Source organism: Gorilla gorilla, chromosome X, assembly GCF_029281585.2.
Source record: "Gorilla gorilla gorilla isolate KB3781 chromosome X, NHGRI_mGorGor1-v2.1_pri, whole genome shotgun sequence".
In the NCBI taxonomy this organism is placed as follows: domain Eukaryota; kingdom Metazoa; phylum Chordata; class Mammalia; order Primates; family Hominidae; genus Gorilla; species Gorilla gorilla.
Window position 1 is genome coordinate 32,580,327 of NC_073247.2, and position 16,891 is coordinate 32,597,217.

General features: G+C 40.1%; 1 protein-coding gene across 1 annotated transcript in view; it reads left to right on the plus strand.

Annotated features, from left to right (window-relative positions):
* PHEX (phosphate regulating endopeptidase X-linked) overlaps positions 1-16,891 on the plus strand; it is a 215,255-nt gene that overhangs the window by 51,542 nt on the left and 146,822 nt on the right. Inside the window, exons 6-9 of the mRNA XM_031006124.3 lie at positions 5,981-6,049; positions 9,531-9,647; positions 12,496-12,579; positions 14,529-14,674. Coding sequence (XP_030861984.1) covers positions 5,981-6,049; positions 9,531-9,647; positions 12,496-12,579; positions 14,529-14,674 — 416 coding nt within the window. The remainder of the gene's footprint in view (positions 1-5,980; positions 6,050-9,530; positions 9,648-12,495; positions 12,580-14,528; positions 14,675-16,891) is intronic.

Here is a 16,891-nt window from a genome sequence, read left to right on the forward strand (position 1 = left end):
TTTCTCCTTGTGTCCTTGTGCAGTTTTGGTATCAGGGTAATGCTGGACTCATAGAATGAGTTTGGAAGTATTCCCTTCTCTTCATTTTTTTTTTTTTTGGAAGAGTTTGAATATAATTTGTATTGCTTCTTTAAATGTTTTGTAGAATTTGGTAGTGAAGACATCAAGTCCTGGGCTTTTCTTTGATGGGAGACCTTTTATTATGGCTTCGATCTTGTTACTAGGTATTAGTTTGTTGAGGTTTTCTACTTCTTCATGGTTCAATGTTGGTAGGTTGCATATGTCCAGGAATTTATTCATTTCTTCTAGATGTTCCACTTTGTTGGCATGTAGTTGTTCATAATAGTCTTTATAATTCTTTGTATTTCTGTGGTCTCAGTTGTTGTGTCTTCTTTTTCATTTCTGATTTTATTTATTTGCGTCTTCTCTCTTTTATTCTTAGTCTAGCTAAAGATTTGTTGATTTTCAAAAAAAAAAGCCAACTTTTTTCATTAATTTTTTGTGTGTTTTTATAGTCTACATTTCATTTATTTCTGTTTTAATCTTTATTATCTCTGTCTACTAATTTGGGGTTTGGTTTGTTCTTATTTTTCTAGTTCCTTGAGTTGTATCATTAGATTGTTTATGAATTGTTATTTGAAGTCTTTCAACCTTTTTGATGTAGGCTTTTATTGCTATAAAATTCCTTTTCAGTACTCCTTTGGCTGTATTTCATAGATTTTAATATGTTGTAATTTCATTTTCATTTGTTTAAAGAAATTTTTAAATTTCATTTTTATTTTTTTCATTGACCCATTGGTCATTCAGGAGCATATTGTTTAATTTCCACGTGTTTGGCCAGGCACGGTGGCTCATGCCTGTAATCCCAGCACTTTGGGAGGTCAAGGCGGGTGGATCACCTGAGGTCAGGGGTTTGAGACCAGCCTGACCAACATGGTGAAACTCTGTCTCTACTAAAAATACAAAAATTAGCCAGGCATGGTGTCGGGTACCTGTAATCCCAGCTACTCGGGAGGCTGAGGTGGGAGAATTGCTTGAACCTGGGAGGTGGAGGTTGCAGTGAGCCGAGATCATGCCACTGCACTCCAGCCTGGGCAACAAAGCGAGACGCCATCTCAAAAAAAAAAAAAAAAAGATTCCATGTGTTTGTGTATTTTCCAAGTTTCCTCTTATTACTGATTTTTAGTTCCATTGTGGTCAGAAAAGATAACTGATATGATTTCTGCTTCTTTGAATTTGTGGAGACTTATTTTGTGGCTTAAAATATGATCTATTCTGGAGAATGTTCCACATGGTGATAAAAAGAATATGTATTCTGCAGCAATTGGGTGAAATGTTCTGTAAATGTCAGTTAGGCCTATTTGGCTTAGTGTCTAGTTTAACGCTGATGTTTCTTTGTTGATTGTCTAGATGATCTGTCCATTAGAGTGGAGTGTTGAAGTTCCCTATCATTACTGTATTGCAGTCTCCCTCTCCCTTTAGATCTGTTAATATTTACTTTATATACTTAGGTGCTCCAGTGTTGAGTGCATAGGTATTTATAATTGAGATAGGCAGTATATTGCTATATCTCCACTAGGTCCTTGCCTTTTTTTCTGGCACTAAATGGCACCTTAAGCCTACGTTTGCTTTGACTCTAGCCCAAGATCAGAGCACTCCCAGTCCAGATATAGGGGAGGTCCTAAAGAGAATATCCTGGCAGTGTGGAAAAGCTGGCTGGCGGCTAGTGTACAGGTGACCTTTGGAATGAACCTCCTATAGCATAATGCTGCTGAACAGCCACTCTGAGTTGGTGTCTCCTTTGGCCGAGTTACGGAGCAGAGTTTCCAGGGCTGGGTATGGTAGTCCCACCTCCCCTCTTTGTCTCTTGCTGTCTTCAGAAATATATCTCCCTTCAGGCACTCATGATGCCTTCTGTGGGTTAAGGTATGGGCAGGTCTTCTGTCAAAGAACCCAAGATGGTCAGGAAGCTGGTTGTCCACCTTGATCTCACTTTTTCCAGTGTAGAAACTATGAGTCAGGGAAAATTTCTGCAGGCTTGTTGCTGGACAGATTGGTTGGAAGGGCATCATAGAGAAATTGTATTCTCCTTTGTCTGCTTGGAGTTTTTTCACTTCTCTGTGGCCTCAGCAACTGATTCATCCTTATATTTGAGTTCTGGGATATTGCTGGTGAGAATCTTAGTGCTGTATATTTGTTTTTAGTTTCCTGTGTATATGTTGGGGTGGGGAGGGAAGCCAGCTTCTGTCTCCACCACCATTTTGAAACCTGAAGTCCAGACTCCATTTCCTACCTCATAATTTGTAAGCTCTTTCTTCTTGTATTACTACTTTGTCTTCTAACTTGAGGTTTATTATCATTGGAATGCCAGTTGTAATTGGAGAAAACATTTATATTTTCAGTTAAATGTGTTGGATTTCCTAAAAATATACTTTATTTTCTGCTTACAGTATTTAGATCAGTTGTAAATGCAAGGATTTAAAAAATCTCAAATAACGCAGTGTCCTGATGGCTTCATGAGAAAGTCTTTTGCCTCAAGAGTTTGTATGTTTCTAATGAGATTTATTTGACTGACCTTATTCAATTTGTTGGTTGGTGTGTTTAAAATGTTCCCTAGAAACCATAACAATCTGAAAGTTTATAAAAGGTCTGGTAACCTCACTTGAATTATCTAAACTTTTACAATAAGTGGATTTAACTTTATTTCATGAGAGGGAAACTTTGGCTTTCTTGATAATATCTACACAGTTTCCTTTCCTATGAGACTCAAGCTCAAAAGATTCTTCAAGTGGTCCAAATTTAATTGAAAGCCAAAGTGTCTTAATCATAATATTGTGTTTCATGATCGTGGCTTGCTTAATTTTTGGAAGAAATAGTGGCAGATTGGGAATTGCAGTAGGACGAAGCCAGGAAGGCTTGTGACTTTGTTGTTTCAGGCCAATTAGAGAGGGTTGAACAAAATAATTTGAGGATGTTAGCAGTATACACAGACAAGATGGATGTTTTGAAAGTGCCTTTTTTCCCCTGAAACAAGAGTTATGTTTTTCCTGGAATTTTTCATAATATCACTAATTCTTAACGTGGCCTTTGTAAAATTTGTTGTATATTAAGGGCAGTTTCATGGAAAACTGTAATCTTACACAAATTTATGTATTTAAGAATAAAATATTTAAGATTATAGTAAGACGAAAAAGCAGCTGGAGGAGATGGGTCAAAACAGTTTAAAGTCATATAAACTAATGGTATGGGCATGTAGGATTCAGTTTTTATTCAGATATTATTAATTTTTAATTTGTTGTTTAGATTTTGTTTCTTATTATTTTGGCGTAATGTTTAATGTGTGAATTAGAGATTTAATTTGGAAAAATCTACTCTTCTTGAGATTCATTTTATTTATCTTTAGTCAGTTGCTGATATTCAAGAAAGAACAAACCATAGATTTAGAGAAGGTGCTGGAAATTTTTTTAAGGTATCTTAAAATTTACATAAATTCATTTTTTGTGATGTACATGTCTAAGTTTTGCCAAATGCATAGAGTCATGTAACCACCACTGTAATCAAGAAATAGAATAGTCCCATCATCCACCCCCAAATACCTCATGTTATCCCTTTGCTAAGTCAAGCCGTCTCCTCATGCCCAAACCCTGTTAGCCATCACTTTGTTCCCTGTTCCTGTAAAGTTTGGCTTTTTCAGGATGTAAGTAAAATTCACCCATGTTGTATCAGTTCATTCTCTTTTATTGTTGAGTAGTATTCCATTGTATACCACAGTTTATGCTTTCATGAATTGGAGGACATTTGGGTTGTTTCCAGTTTTGGGTGATATTGAATAAAATTACATACAGGTTTTTGTGTGACTTTAACTTTTTTTCCTGGGTAAATACCTAGAAGTAGGATTGCTGGCTCTTATGTAAATGTATGTTGAACTTTATAAGAAACTGTAAAATTGGTTTCCTTCCAAAGTGGCTGTGCCATTTTGCATTCTTACCAGTAATACATGAGTGATCCAACTTTTCCACGTCCCCACCAGCAGTTGTCAGATTTTTTTTTTCCATTTTAACAGATCTATAGTAGTGTTTTATTGTGGGTTTAATTTACATTTTCCTAATGACTAATGATGTTGGGCATATTTTCGTGTGCTTATTTTCTATCTTCATATGTTCTTTGATGAAGTGTCTGTTAGAATCGTTTGCTCAATTTTAAATTGAGTTGTTTCTTTTCTTATGGTTGAGTTTTGAGGAATCTTTATGTATTCTAGATACACGTCCTTTGTCATATATGTGATTTTCAGATATTTTCCCCATTCTGTGGCTTGTCTTTTTATTCTGTTAAGTTTCTTTCAAGAGCAAATTTGTTCAATGTTGATAAAGTCTAATTTATTTTTTCTTTTAAGGATTGTGATTTTATTGTCATGTCTAAAAACTCTTTGTCTAACCCCTAGTAACAAAAATTTTTCTCAATATTTTTTCCAGAAGTTTTATAGTTTTAGTTTTTACATTTAGGGCTATGATTCATTTTCAGTTAATTTTTGACTAAGGTGTGAGGTATGTGTAAAGGTTTATTTTCTTTTTTGCTTATGGATGCCCAGTTTTTCTTTTCTTTGAGATGGAGTCACACTCTGTCACCCAGGCTGGAGTGCAGTGGCGCCATCCCAGCTTGCTGCAACCTCCGCCTCCTGGGTTCAAGTGATTCTCCTGCCTCAGCTTCCCAAGTAGCTAGAATTACAGGTGCGTGCCGCCACGCCTGGCTCATTTTTGTATTTTTAGTAGAGACTGGGTTTTACCATGTTGGCCAGGCTGGTCTTGAATTCCTGACCTCAAGTGATCTGCCTGCCTTGGCCTCCCAAAGTGCTGGGATTACAGGCATGAGCCACCACACAAGGCCTGGATGTCCAGTTTTTCTAATACGCTCTTTGAAAAGGCTGTCTTCTTTCTTTTGTTTACCTTTAAGGTGCTGAAAGTTTTGTGTGTGTGTGTGTGTGTTTTTTTTTCCTGAGACAGAGTTTTGCTCTGTTGCCCAGGCTGGAGTGTAGTGGCGTGATCTCTGCTCACTGAAGCCTCCATCTCCCAGGTTCAAGCAATTCTCCTGCCTCAGCCTCCCGAGTAGCTGGGATTACAGCCACACGCTACCATACCTGGCTAATTTTTATATTCTTAGTAGAGACGGGGTTTCACCACGTTGGCCAGCCTGGTCTCAAACTCCTGACCTCAAGTGACCCACCCACCTTGGCCTCCCAAAGTGCTGGGATTACAGGTGTGAGCCACCACACCAGCCTAAGGTGCTGAAAGTTTTAATTCAATAATTTATACTATACTTTTCTATCACTGTAATTCTACTTATTTAGTTGTCTGGTTATTATTTGTGTTTTTATCACTTATCCTAAACCTTCCAGAGAGGGTTCTAACATTTGCGAAGGTTTCTCAAAACAAAATTATTATTTGATTTCATTCAAATAAAAAATCAATGCCATATGTTATTTTAGAGATAAGGAGTTGGAAGCGTCTGATTAATCAACTCTATACAGATTGGCATTTTGCAAAACACTGCAATGAGGAAAATACTGGATCTGGTGATAGGAGACAATGATTTTAGTCTGAGCTCTGCCCAATCATGTTACCTTGGGAAAGTCACATCAATTATCTGGCTTTTGTTTCTCCTCCCATTGAATAAGGGAGAATAGCTAATAATCTCTAAGATCTATTCCAACTGAAATAGCCTTGTTGTTATTCAGTGTTGATAGGACCTCAAAAGGTTTAGAAAACATAAATTAGAAAAGCAGGGGCAGGTCTCTGATAGTTTATTATATCTGTCATTGCCAAAGTGCCTATTTGCATGTAATTCTGAGTGTACTGAATTCTTTTTGTAATGGTGACATGAGCTCAAAATATGGCTGGGATGCAGACGATTTCATCACTCTTGTTAACATGGTATGTAAGAATTTACAGTGCTAGCAGAATGCTTTCTGTTTTTGTTTTTACAGCTGGACCAAGCAACACTCTCCCTGGCCGTGAGGGAAGACTACCTTGATAACAGTACAGAAGCCAAGTCTGTAAGTTTTACTCATATTCAACTATGTGCCTTACCAGGCTGCTGTCAGGCCCATTAGTTCTAAGGCCGCTGCTTCTTTATTGGAAATGAGCAGTGTGGCTATTCAATGACCATATTCCCAATGCAGGAAGACTTTTATTCAGGCAGATAAATTCCACTCCCTGTCTTTCTAGAAGTCTGCTCATCAAGGCTGTACAAGTCTCAGTACTCAATGCCCTTATCTAGCTTAGGAGACAGCACTCCCAAATGAAGTAACAAATAAATGAGCTTGCAGTCATTCATTCCTCAGAAGTGCAGAGAGCTCACTATCAATTGCAGAAATAAAGCGTCAGAAGAGATACCCAGGAGACAAATGGTTCCCAAATTGTACTGCTTTAGAATCACTTGGGAGGCTTTCATTAAATGTTGCTTCTTGGGTCACAGCCCTGGAGAGTCTGACTTAGACTTGAGGTAGGGTCTGAGAATCTATATTTTTAACAGGTGTTCCAGGTTAATGGAGGTTTAATAAGAATCAGAAAGGATCAATCAAGTTAGACTTCTTGGATTGGCTTAGAAATCTAGCAGTCTCCTGGATATTGGAAAGAGCTGGTTCATTTCTGACACTTTCAATTTATTTTGGAAACTTTATTGAACTTCCAAAGGACCCTCAGACCTAGGTCCCCTGGGTCTATGCTGATACTAACTTCTATACATAGAAGGCTCTGGAGGGAAGCTAACTAAGATGCTGGGCAGCTTTCTTGCTGAGGACACTCACCAAAGAGGGTTGGCAAGTTTTCCTTCCTAAAAGTGGACAGAATGAACATTTGCCAATGTGGGGGGAGGGTGTACCCCTGGTATTGATGGAGTCTCAGCAACCAGGCTCAAAATCATCTCCCCCTATAACCTATCTGTCAAGTCCTAATGATTCTACCTTCAAAATATCTCTTCCATCCACTTGGTCCCTCTTTTCTATACTGACTGCTATAGGTCAGATTCTTGTTAACTCTTGCCTTGACTACAGCAAGTAGCCTTTTAACTGTTACTGCTTCTCCTTCATCACATTGCCTCCTTAGCACCAGTTGACAAGTTCTGTTCTCAAAGCACTGCTCCTAGCATGCCTTCGCTTCCAAGACAGGGTCTAAATTCTTTAGAGGGCTTTCAAGGCTGCCTCATGACTTTATCCCAAGTCATCTTTCCTATCTCATCTGGATTTGTTCTTCCCCCAACAAAAGCAGCTTGCCCACTGTATTAGTCCATTCTTTCTCTCCTAATAAAGACATACCTGAGACTTGGTGATTTATAAAGGAAAGAGGTTTAATGGACTCACAGTTCCATGTAGCTGGGGAGGCCTCACAATCGTGGCAGAAGGTGAATGAGGAGCAAAGTCACGTCTTACATGGTGTCAGGCAAGAGAGCTTGTGCAGGGGAACTCCCATTTATAAAGCCATCAGATCTCATGAGACTTACTCACTACCATGAGAATATGTGGGGGAAACCACCACCATGATTCAATTATATCCACCTGGCCCTACCCTTGGCATGTGGGGATTATTACAATTCAAGGTGAGATTTGGGTGGGGACACAGCCAAACCGTATCACCCACCTCACAGGACCCTTCACTGCGTTGGAACCAGTCTCCCTCAAATGCTATGTCCCCAGTCTCTCCAGACTAGATTTTTCTCTCCAGATCTTCAGTTTCCAAGCATGTAGCAGCTTTATTAAGGAAGTTATTTTGATGTCTTTAGTGTTACAGTTCATAATTACATGTTTATGTCCCTCACTGTTTGGGAACCAGACACCGCATTATTATTTTTTTTCTGTACCACCCTCTCCTAACATATGCACAGAGGGCCTACCAAGCCACCTTGTACATTTGAGTAGGTACTCAATAAATATGTTTTTTGGTTTTTCTTTTTAGATAGAGTCTCACTGTGTTGCCCCTGCTGAAGTGCGGTGGCATGATCTCGACTCATTGCAACCTCTGCCTCCTGGATTCAAGTGATTCTCCCACCTCAGCCTCCCGAGTAGCTGGGATTATTGGCATGCACCACCATGCCGGGCTAATTTTTGTATTTTTAGTAGAGACAGGGTTTCACCATGTTGGCCAGGCTGGTCCCAAACTCCTGGCCTCAAGTGATCTGCCCACCTCGGCCTCCCAAAATGTTGGAATTACAGGTGTGAGCCACCACCTCCGGCCAATAAATATGTTTTGAATTGAACTAGGAATAGCAAAATATTATTTCTATTTAAGACTTCTTTTCTTTTCTTTCTTTCTTTTTTTTTTTTTGAGATGGAATTTCCCTCTATTGCCCAGGCTGGAATGCAGTGGCATAATCTTGGCTCACTGCAACCTCCGCCTCCTGGGTTCAAGCGATTCTGCTACCTCAGCCTCCCGAATAGCTGAGACTACAGGCGTGTGCCAGCGCGCCCAGCTAGTTTTTTTGTATTTTTAGTAGAGACAGGGTTTCACCACGTTGGCCAGGCTGGTCTTGAACTCCTGACCTCGTGATCCACCTGCCTCAGCCTCCCAAAGTGCTGTGATTTCAGGCGTGAGCCACCACGCCCAGCCTATTTAAGACTCTTTTCAAAGCTTGCTTACTGATTCAACAAAGATTTATTAAAGGCCTGCTATATGCTAAGTACTGTATAGGTCCTAAGGTCATACATATAGTAAGAATAGCTTACAGAGTCAAGGTATAAGTTAGTAAATCTTATTCCCAATGCATGAGAAGGAGGTCATTTAATACCTGATGCGTTGAGATCTCACAAATGTATCTGAAATGAGAGGTGGGCCTAAGGCAGTTCTTTAATTCCCATTAAGTAAGGTCACCCCTGCCCCACCCATTGACATATGATTATCCCCAAAATGGGTTTATGAGTATGTAAGAAGGAAATTCTATATTTGCTATTTGTTAGGTTTCCTATCATCGTTCCTCTCTTTTCTCCTTTTTTTCCTGAGCTAGGGAGCAGGACTTTGTGAAAACTGTAAAAAACCAAAAAGACACAGGGCTGCTGTCGCTGGTCTTTTATTTCTTAGTGTGAAGGTGGGTAAATTGAGTTGCAAGAGAATAAATCACACCTCCCACCATTCTTTATGGATCAGGCCTTCTGCTTTTAGAAACAGTTCTTTCCCATTGTTTTATTAAAGCCTCACTTGTCTGGAAAGAGGAAGTCTGACCTTTAACTTTCTATTCTTGTCTCATTTGGAGTTATTTCATGTATCCATAATATCGACGGTTGCCAGAAAACTAGTTCTCTTGTTGCTTGATGGCTGGACATCTCTGTCTGTCATGGAAACAGTACTCAAGTAGCCATCACTCTTTTTTTCTCCCAAAGTGTTATATGGGTACCTGGTATTGCATAATGCCTGCACCATACTTTGAGTACAGAGTGAAAATAAAAGACATTTATTTCCACCTGCTATTTTCTGCTCTTCCATGTCTCTCAAACATATTTCCTAAGAAGCTATTGTCATGGTCACTTTGTTCTTTATTTCTTACAGTATCGGGATGCCCTTTACAAGTTCATGGTGGATACTGCCGTGCTTTTAGGAGCTAACAGTTCCAGAGCAGAGCATGACATGAAGTCAGTGCTCAGATTGGAAATTAAGATAGCTGAGGTAAGTCTTCACTGAAAATCTCTTTCTTTCCTTTACTTTCTTTTCTTTTCCTTTACTTTCTTTTCTTTTCCTTTTATTAAAGGCAGTATATCCTGAATGAAAATATAAATTGCAAACAAATAATAGCATTTTGTGTCATTGCCCGTTGGGCCCAAGGTAGAACTAATAGCATCGCCTCTAGGAAGTAACAAGGACTGTGACAGAAAAGCTCCTCATTCCTTCCACCTCCCTGGTTTAAGCCCATTCAGTGTTCATACGTTGCTCAGCTGTGGCCAAAGAATAGCAGCAGAGAGACCCTCTGACCGTTTTTCCTGGAGAAACTCATGTTTGGCTTAAATAGAAGATAGATGTTTAATAAATCCTTAGTAATCTGGCTTGAATGGAAGGTTGCTTTTAATCCAGCCCATGTTTTATGCTATCCCCACTCAGAGTCATTCTGGCTTAAGTTCTGGGCTCAGGGAAGTCCGTCCACCAATACTGGATATAAAAGTTGGTATAGAAATAGGTAGGACATGCTGGTAAGCATTTTTAAACGACCTTTCTGGTATTACTTTGTACCTGCCCCTGTTTTTCATTATTTTCTTGCCCTACTTTAATGAATATCATTGTGTCATATACATGACACAGAACTACATGTCTATGTAAATTACCTTAACTTCTTGTTGGCTCATTGTAGAGACAAAAAGATGTAAAAACAAACTTGTGGGCAAAATAATGAGAACTCCTAAATGGTTAGCTTTGTTTATGGAATAACTTTTTTCTAGAAGAAAGAAAGTGTAAAAATCTCTCTATATGTTCCTAGGCCAAGAGGGAATAAATGTGGTAAAATCTGCTTCTGGGGAAACCCTGTAGTGAAAAAAATGATACTTTTTACCAAGGAAGTTTTGCGTATGTGTTGGGAATCTTTTACAAAAGAAGTTGGTAAAAATCTCGAGATGAATAAGAGTCCAAATGTTGATTGGTTTTGTTTGGCGAGGTGGTGGTGGTATGTTGAGGTATGGAGTAGGGATGAAGGATAAGGGTAAGGAGGAATTGGTCTCTCTCTCTTTGCCGTGGTGATGTTCGTATATAGCTCTCTCCAAACTCCTACTTGCAGTGCAAAAAGTTCATTCCTGCATGTCACCTTTGAAGACTGTGAAGACTGCTGCAGATGTTTCGAAGTCCAGGACTGTGCCTCTGAGCCATGTCTAGAGTCTGTCTGAATTCTCTTTCCAGGCACACAGGAGGCCCAGGGCTTTCATTTGGACTAAAACTCTGAAACAGCAGGGAAGGCCTTGCCCTGAGCCAGGGATTTGGACCAAAAAGGGAACTAAAAACAGCTGGGCTGAGGCAAGACTGGGAATTGTCAAAAGGCTAAATGAAGTGACAAATCTGTTGTGTGGAGGGGAGTGGCTGGCAGAGAGCTGAAAACAGCTCTGAGGCCAAAGGGGTCCAACTTGGGGCTGTGAGACTCCGAGGGCGGAGGAGGGATTGGTGGAAGAGGAGTGTGGATATCCTCTGAGGCAATGATTCACACAGAGCCAGGAGGCTGTTTGTAAGTTACATGTGGTCTCTCCTGTGGAGGGTGAAGAAAGGGAAGCTAAGGACACTGAAGCATTTAGCAAAGAGGGGCCAGACGTCTGCCAGTCAGCCCTCTGTAATTTTTACCTTGAAAAATCACTGCTAGTAATGCTCACTTCCATATCTTACACTACACATCAGTAGGTACTTTTAAAATTAGTGGGATACATAGTCCTATGGAAACTTCTGAAGCTGGGAAGACAAGACAGTCCAGCCCAGCCAAATACGTCCTTGTAATTACAACCAGGGAAGCATATACTTAACCAATCCAGCTAGAGAGATGTGTGCACAAGGAGAGGTTTTATTGATGGAGTAGCCCTTGTGATTGGAACCAAGTGGAGTGTAATTGGAAAGGCTTGCTAGATGCAGTGAGTCTTGGGCAGTCCTGAGTCATAGTTCAAACCATGGAGGTGGTGATGGTGGATAGGAGATGCAAGAGTAGGAGAGTCATGTGTGCAGTGGGAAGGTGGCAAGTTTAATGCAAGGGAATTAGATGATGGAAGGCCCGAAGGCAAAGTCATGACGTGATTGAGGGGTGGATATGTGAGCTACTGCTGGTCAGTGGAAGTGATTAAGATGATCCTTGAGGAAGATAATCGTTGCTGCTGTTCTTAGGTTAAACATAGTGGAGGCTAGAAGCTCCGATTTGGTGTTGGCCAAATGGCCAAGAGCATGATTATTAGGACTTGAAAGAGTATAGAGCCAGGGCTAGAGAGAGGCAAGTTTTGAAATGTGTGTCCAGGCGGTGACTGAATCCATACCCCCAGCAATGGGGCTAAGGAGATCTCAAGAAACGAGAGGGGAAATGAGGGAATGAGCTGTTGACAAAATGATCATGGGGAACAGTGGCATCCAGATAGTCTTGTGTTCATCAGTGAAAATTTGCCCCTAGAGGTGAAGGGATGGTCTGTGGTTCATGAAATATTGAAATCATTATCTGGAGACCACAGGTGACAGTGGGATGTTTACCTCAATGTCCAACTTAAGTTTGATTGTCAAAATTGAGCCAGCAATAGATTTTGCCCATCCACATTATAGATTGGGAGGGAGATTTGGGGTATTTCTTTTTGTACTGGGGACAATATTTCACACAGAGGAGGATATGAAAGTTTATTTTCTTAATCCTGCCTAAAGTGATGTCTTTTTTTCTCTTCCCCGAGTTGGGGACCACACCAAAGCCTTGAAAAACTTTATAATACTATGCAGATGTTTTGGCACATGTAGGAAGTAATCATACAGTAAGAAATGGTTCACTTGAAAAAAAATAACAAAAATCTCTTTTCAACAGATAATGATTCCACATGAAAACCGAACCAGCGAGGCCATGTACAACAAAATGAACATTTCTGAACTGAGTGCTATGATTCCCCAGGTTGGTGAAAACTATCCAGAAAACTTTCTCTCAACTCATCATTTTAGAAGGGATTGGATTTCATCTCTGTGTAAATCTGTGTCTTGTAAAACCTGCTCTCAGTCTTGGTTATCATCATCTTTGTCAACAATCACATGAAATATCCCTTGTCTGTGCATTGGGATGCCTTCTGTTACAGGGAACAAAACATCTTTCCAACAGTGGCTTAGAAACTTAAAGCCTATTTTCTCACATGACAAAAGTCTAGACATAGGTAATTGTTGGCATTGGCTCAGCTGTTTAACAATGTTGTCAAAGGCCCAAGTTCTTTCTATCTTTCCATCCTACTGTGTTTAGTGTGTTGGCTTTTTGACTTCATGTTTGATGACTCATGGTTGCAAGGTATCCATCACAGCTCCATGTATCACATCTGCTGTCAGAGCAGGAAGAAGGTGAAAGGGCCAGTGATGTGTCTAACTCTTTCACTAGGAAAAACAAACAAGCCTTTCCAGAACATCTCCAGATGTCTTCCCTTTATTTCTTATTGAGTAGGATTGGGTCACGTGGCCAGTCCTAACCACAGGGGAGGTTGGGCAAGTGAGTAACTGGTTTTCCGTTTCAACAGTGGACACAGGCAAGGAAGAAAAGGTTGGGAAAAGACTTTTAGAGTAGCCAATCTGAAAAACACCATATGGTATTTTAGGTAGGATAGGGATGCTCTGAAGAATGGAGGCATGTTACTTTCTGTGTTTTTGTTTGTTTTTTTTTTTGAGACACAGTCTTGCTGTGTCACCCAGGCTGGGGTGCAGTGGTGTGATCTTGGCTCATTGCAACCTCTGCCTCCCGGGTTCAAGTGATTCTCCTGCCTTAGCCTCTCGAGTAGCTGGGATTACAGGTGCCGGCCACCACACCTAGCTAATTTTTGTATTTTTGATAGAGATGGGATTGGCCAGGCTGGTCTCAAACTCCTGACCTCAAATGATCCACCTGCTTCGGCCTCCCAAAGTGCTGGGATTACTGGTGTGAGCTACCATGCCTGGCTACATTTACTTTCTGTTGCTGCTTATTTCCTCTTGTGTTTTTTTTTTTTTTTTAAAAAAACTGTGTCACAGAGACAAATTATGTACTGGGGCATCTGTTTCTGTGTGTATGTGAGAGTGAGGGAGAGTACAGGACAGAGAAAGGGAGGGAGGGAGAGAGAAAATGTACAGTATAGAGGAAGAATTTAGAAGGAGGAAGAGAAATGCAGGAGAGAAGGAGGGAAGAGTATGGGAGGAAGAAAGAGTATAGAATAGAGGAAGAGTACTGGACAGGGAGAGAGCAGAACGGGGAGAGAAAGACAGAGGGGAGAGTTCAGGAAGGAGGAAGAGTACTGGAGGGGGCCAAGGGAGTGAGGGTGCATATTACTGTGTTAGTGTGTGTGTGGGTGTTGTCCAGATGTAGATGGTACAGAACACATGCTCCATTTGTGATTAAGACAATAGGTCAGGCCGAGCACGGTGGCTCATACCTGTAATCCCAGCACATTGGGAGGCCAAGGTGGGTGGATCACTTGAAGTCAGGAGTTCGAGACCAGTCTGGCCAACATGGTGAAATTCCACCTCTACTAAAAATACAAAAAAAAAAAAAATTAGCCAAGTGTGGTGGCAGGTGCCTGTAATCCCAGCTACTCAGGAGGCTGAGGCAGGAAAATTGCTTGAACCCAGGAGGCAGAGGTTACAGTGAGCTGAGGTCATGCCACTGCACTCCAGCCTGGGTGATAGAGCGAGACTGTCTCAAAAAAAAAAAAAAAGACAATAGGTCTGGATGGCAATGATCAGGAGTTTATTTTCTAGACTTGAGTAGTTGCATCTTGAATTATTAGGTGTGAAATCAAAAGAAATGAATGATGCTCAATCTACTCTATCTGCCTTTCTTACTTGCTACCTAACAGAGATTCTCTCATTCTGTTTTGTTCTCTCTCCCCTCAGTTCGACTGGCTGGGCTACATCAAGAAGGTCATTGACACCAGACTCTACCCCCATCTGAAAGACATCAGCGCCTCCGAGAATGTGGTGGTCCGCGTCCCGCAGTACTTTAAAGATTTGTTTAGGATATTAGGGTCTGAGAGAAAGAAGTAAGAACTTTCACATGAATTTTACTGTGACTTTTGTGTTTTCTTTAAATTATAAGGGCTTCCCTTCTCACATCCTTTGAAAACTGTTTTTAAAGAATGTTACATCAAAAGAGTCATAGGGAAAATCCCGGTATCCTTTGTGATGAACTGGCCAAAAGCATTGTCTGGTGTAATTTACTTGCTGCAATGATAACAAATGTTTTTGCCCTTTTTTTCCGGTCTTTCTCCATGCTGTTCTCTTTGAGATCCTAAATTGTTTATGAGCTTGGGGAACTAGTTATATAATGATGTTATTTTCTAAAATTTCTATGTGAACATCTTTTTTTTCCCCAGTTCATTCTCAATCTTTTGCTGCTTTTTTTTTTTTTTTTTTTTTTTCCTGGTTCCTTTTTAACCACTAAGTCACTTTCTGGCAATAAACTAAAGTAACTGTATTGAAAAGACACAAGACCACCTTGAGAGCGGTAGAAAAATTGCACTGATAAAACAACTTTAGGAACTGCCAGGTTTTTCTTATTTTAAAGAATGTTTTAGAATTTGTTGCTTTGCTAGTTTATTGCTACAAAGAAAAATCTTCAAATATTCCAGAAAGGAGAATTTTACAGGTTCATTAAGGCATTCAGCTTTGACTACAGAAAATGAATCACAGAGCTTACAAAATGAATCAACGAGTTTACAAAACACTTTACTGAGTTAATTGCTGGGCCATGATTAAAATCATATTTTCTTATTTGGACTCAGACAAGGCTATGTTTCCAGAAGTTACGTTTTTTAAAAAAGGCACAAAAGTCCTTGGAATAAAATGTAGCATTTATCCCCTACGGAAACACTTAGACACCTGAGAGGAGCTGCTGCTCTTTTTAAGATACTTTCTGATGATAAAAGTAGTCTGTGTTCACTGAGGAAAACATCCAGAAAAAGGAGAGAAGAAACAATTAATTTACTTAAAATTCTATCATTTAGAGATAAGCCAGGATTCTTTGAAAATGTTCTAAACGGAAATTGAATCTAGAGGTACGTAATTATATTGCGGGGTAGAGCCTTGCTCCATGGACCAGGAATGTCAGCATCACCTCGGGTGCTTGTTAAAAATGCAGATTCCAAGGCCCTCCTCCATTGAGTCTGATCCAGTAGAGCTGGAGGGGAGGCCAAGTAATCTTTATTTTAAACAAGTACCTCAGAAGAATCTTATGATTAACTTTTCTTAGGGGAGGGGAAGGGGATCACTGTATTAGAAAATTTCTTTGTGAGTACTTCCTAGCTCTCAAATACTATAAAATATGACCCAAACGATTTTCTACTCATATGCCATTGAGTTACGGAGCACATTTTAAATTTTGGTGGTAATTTCCATTGAAAGGTGGAGTTTGGCCTGCTTTAGAGTCATCCTTCACCTCGTGAGTCAGTTTCTTCTAGTATCTGTGTTAAAAGAGTAGGTACTTCTGAACACTGATTGATTTTTACTTCCAAAAAAGCCTAATTTACAATCAGGGGATAGATTGGGATTTGGTTTACTGTATTAGAAAAAGCATCTCTATCGTGATGATTTTACTTGGTAATTGCAGGACCTTTCATAACAATGGAAAAGAGCATGATTGGAGGGAGATTTTACCCTGATTCTTGTCAAAATGATAACTTGGACAAATATAAACGTAGTGAACAACAGTAGAAAAAACATAGATGGAAAAATCACCTTAGACGTTATGTACATATACAACTTCATTTAAAAATAAAGACAAAAGTTGGCCAGGCGCTGTGGCTCACACCTGTAATCCCAGCACTTTGGGAGGCTGAGGTGGGCAGATCACTTGAGGCCAGGAGTTCAAGACCAACCTGGCCAACATGGTGAAATCCCGTCTCTACTAAAAAAAAACACAAAATTTAGCTGGGCATGGTGGCTGGCACCTGCAATCCCAGCGACTTGGGAGGCTGAGGCAGGAGAATCGCTTGAACCCAGGAGGTGGAGGTTGCAGTGAGCCAAGGTCGCACCACTGCACTCCAGGCTGGGTGACATAGCGAGACTCTGTCTTAAAAAATAAATAAATAAAAATAAAAATAAAAATAAAGCCAAATCCCAAATCTCTTTCACACAGTTTATCCCTCAACCACCAGTTTATAAAAAGCAACTTGTATTCTGCGTATTCTTGTGAGATTTCAAGACAACGTACACATCATGAGAAGTCTGACAGCATTTTATTTGCAGACTATGGTGATGTT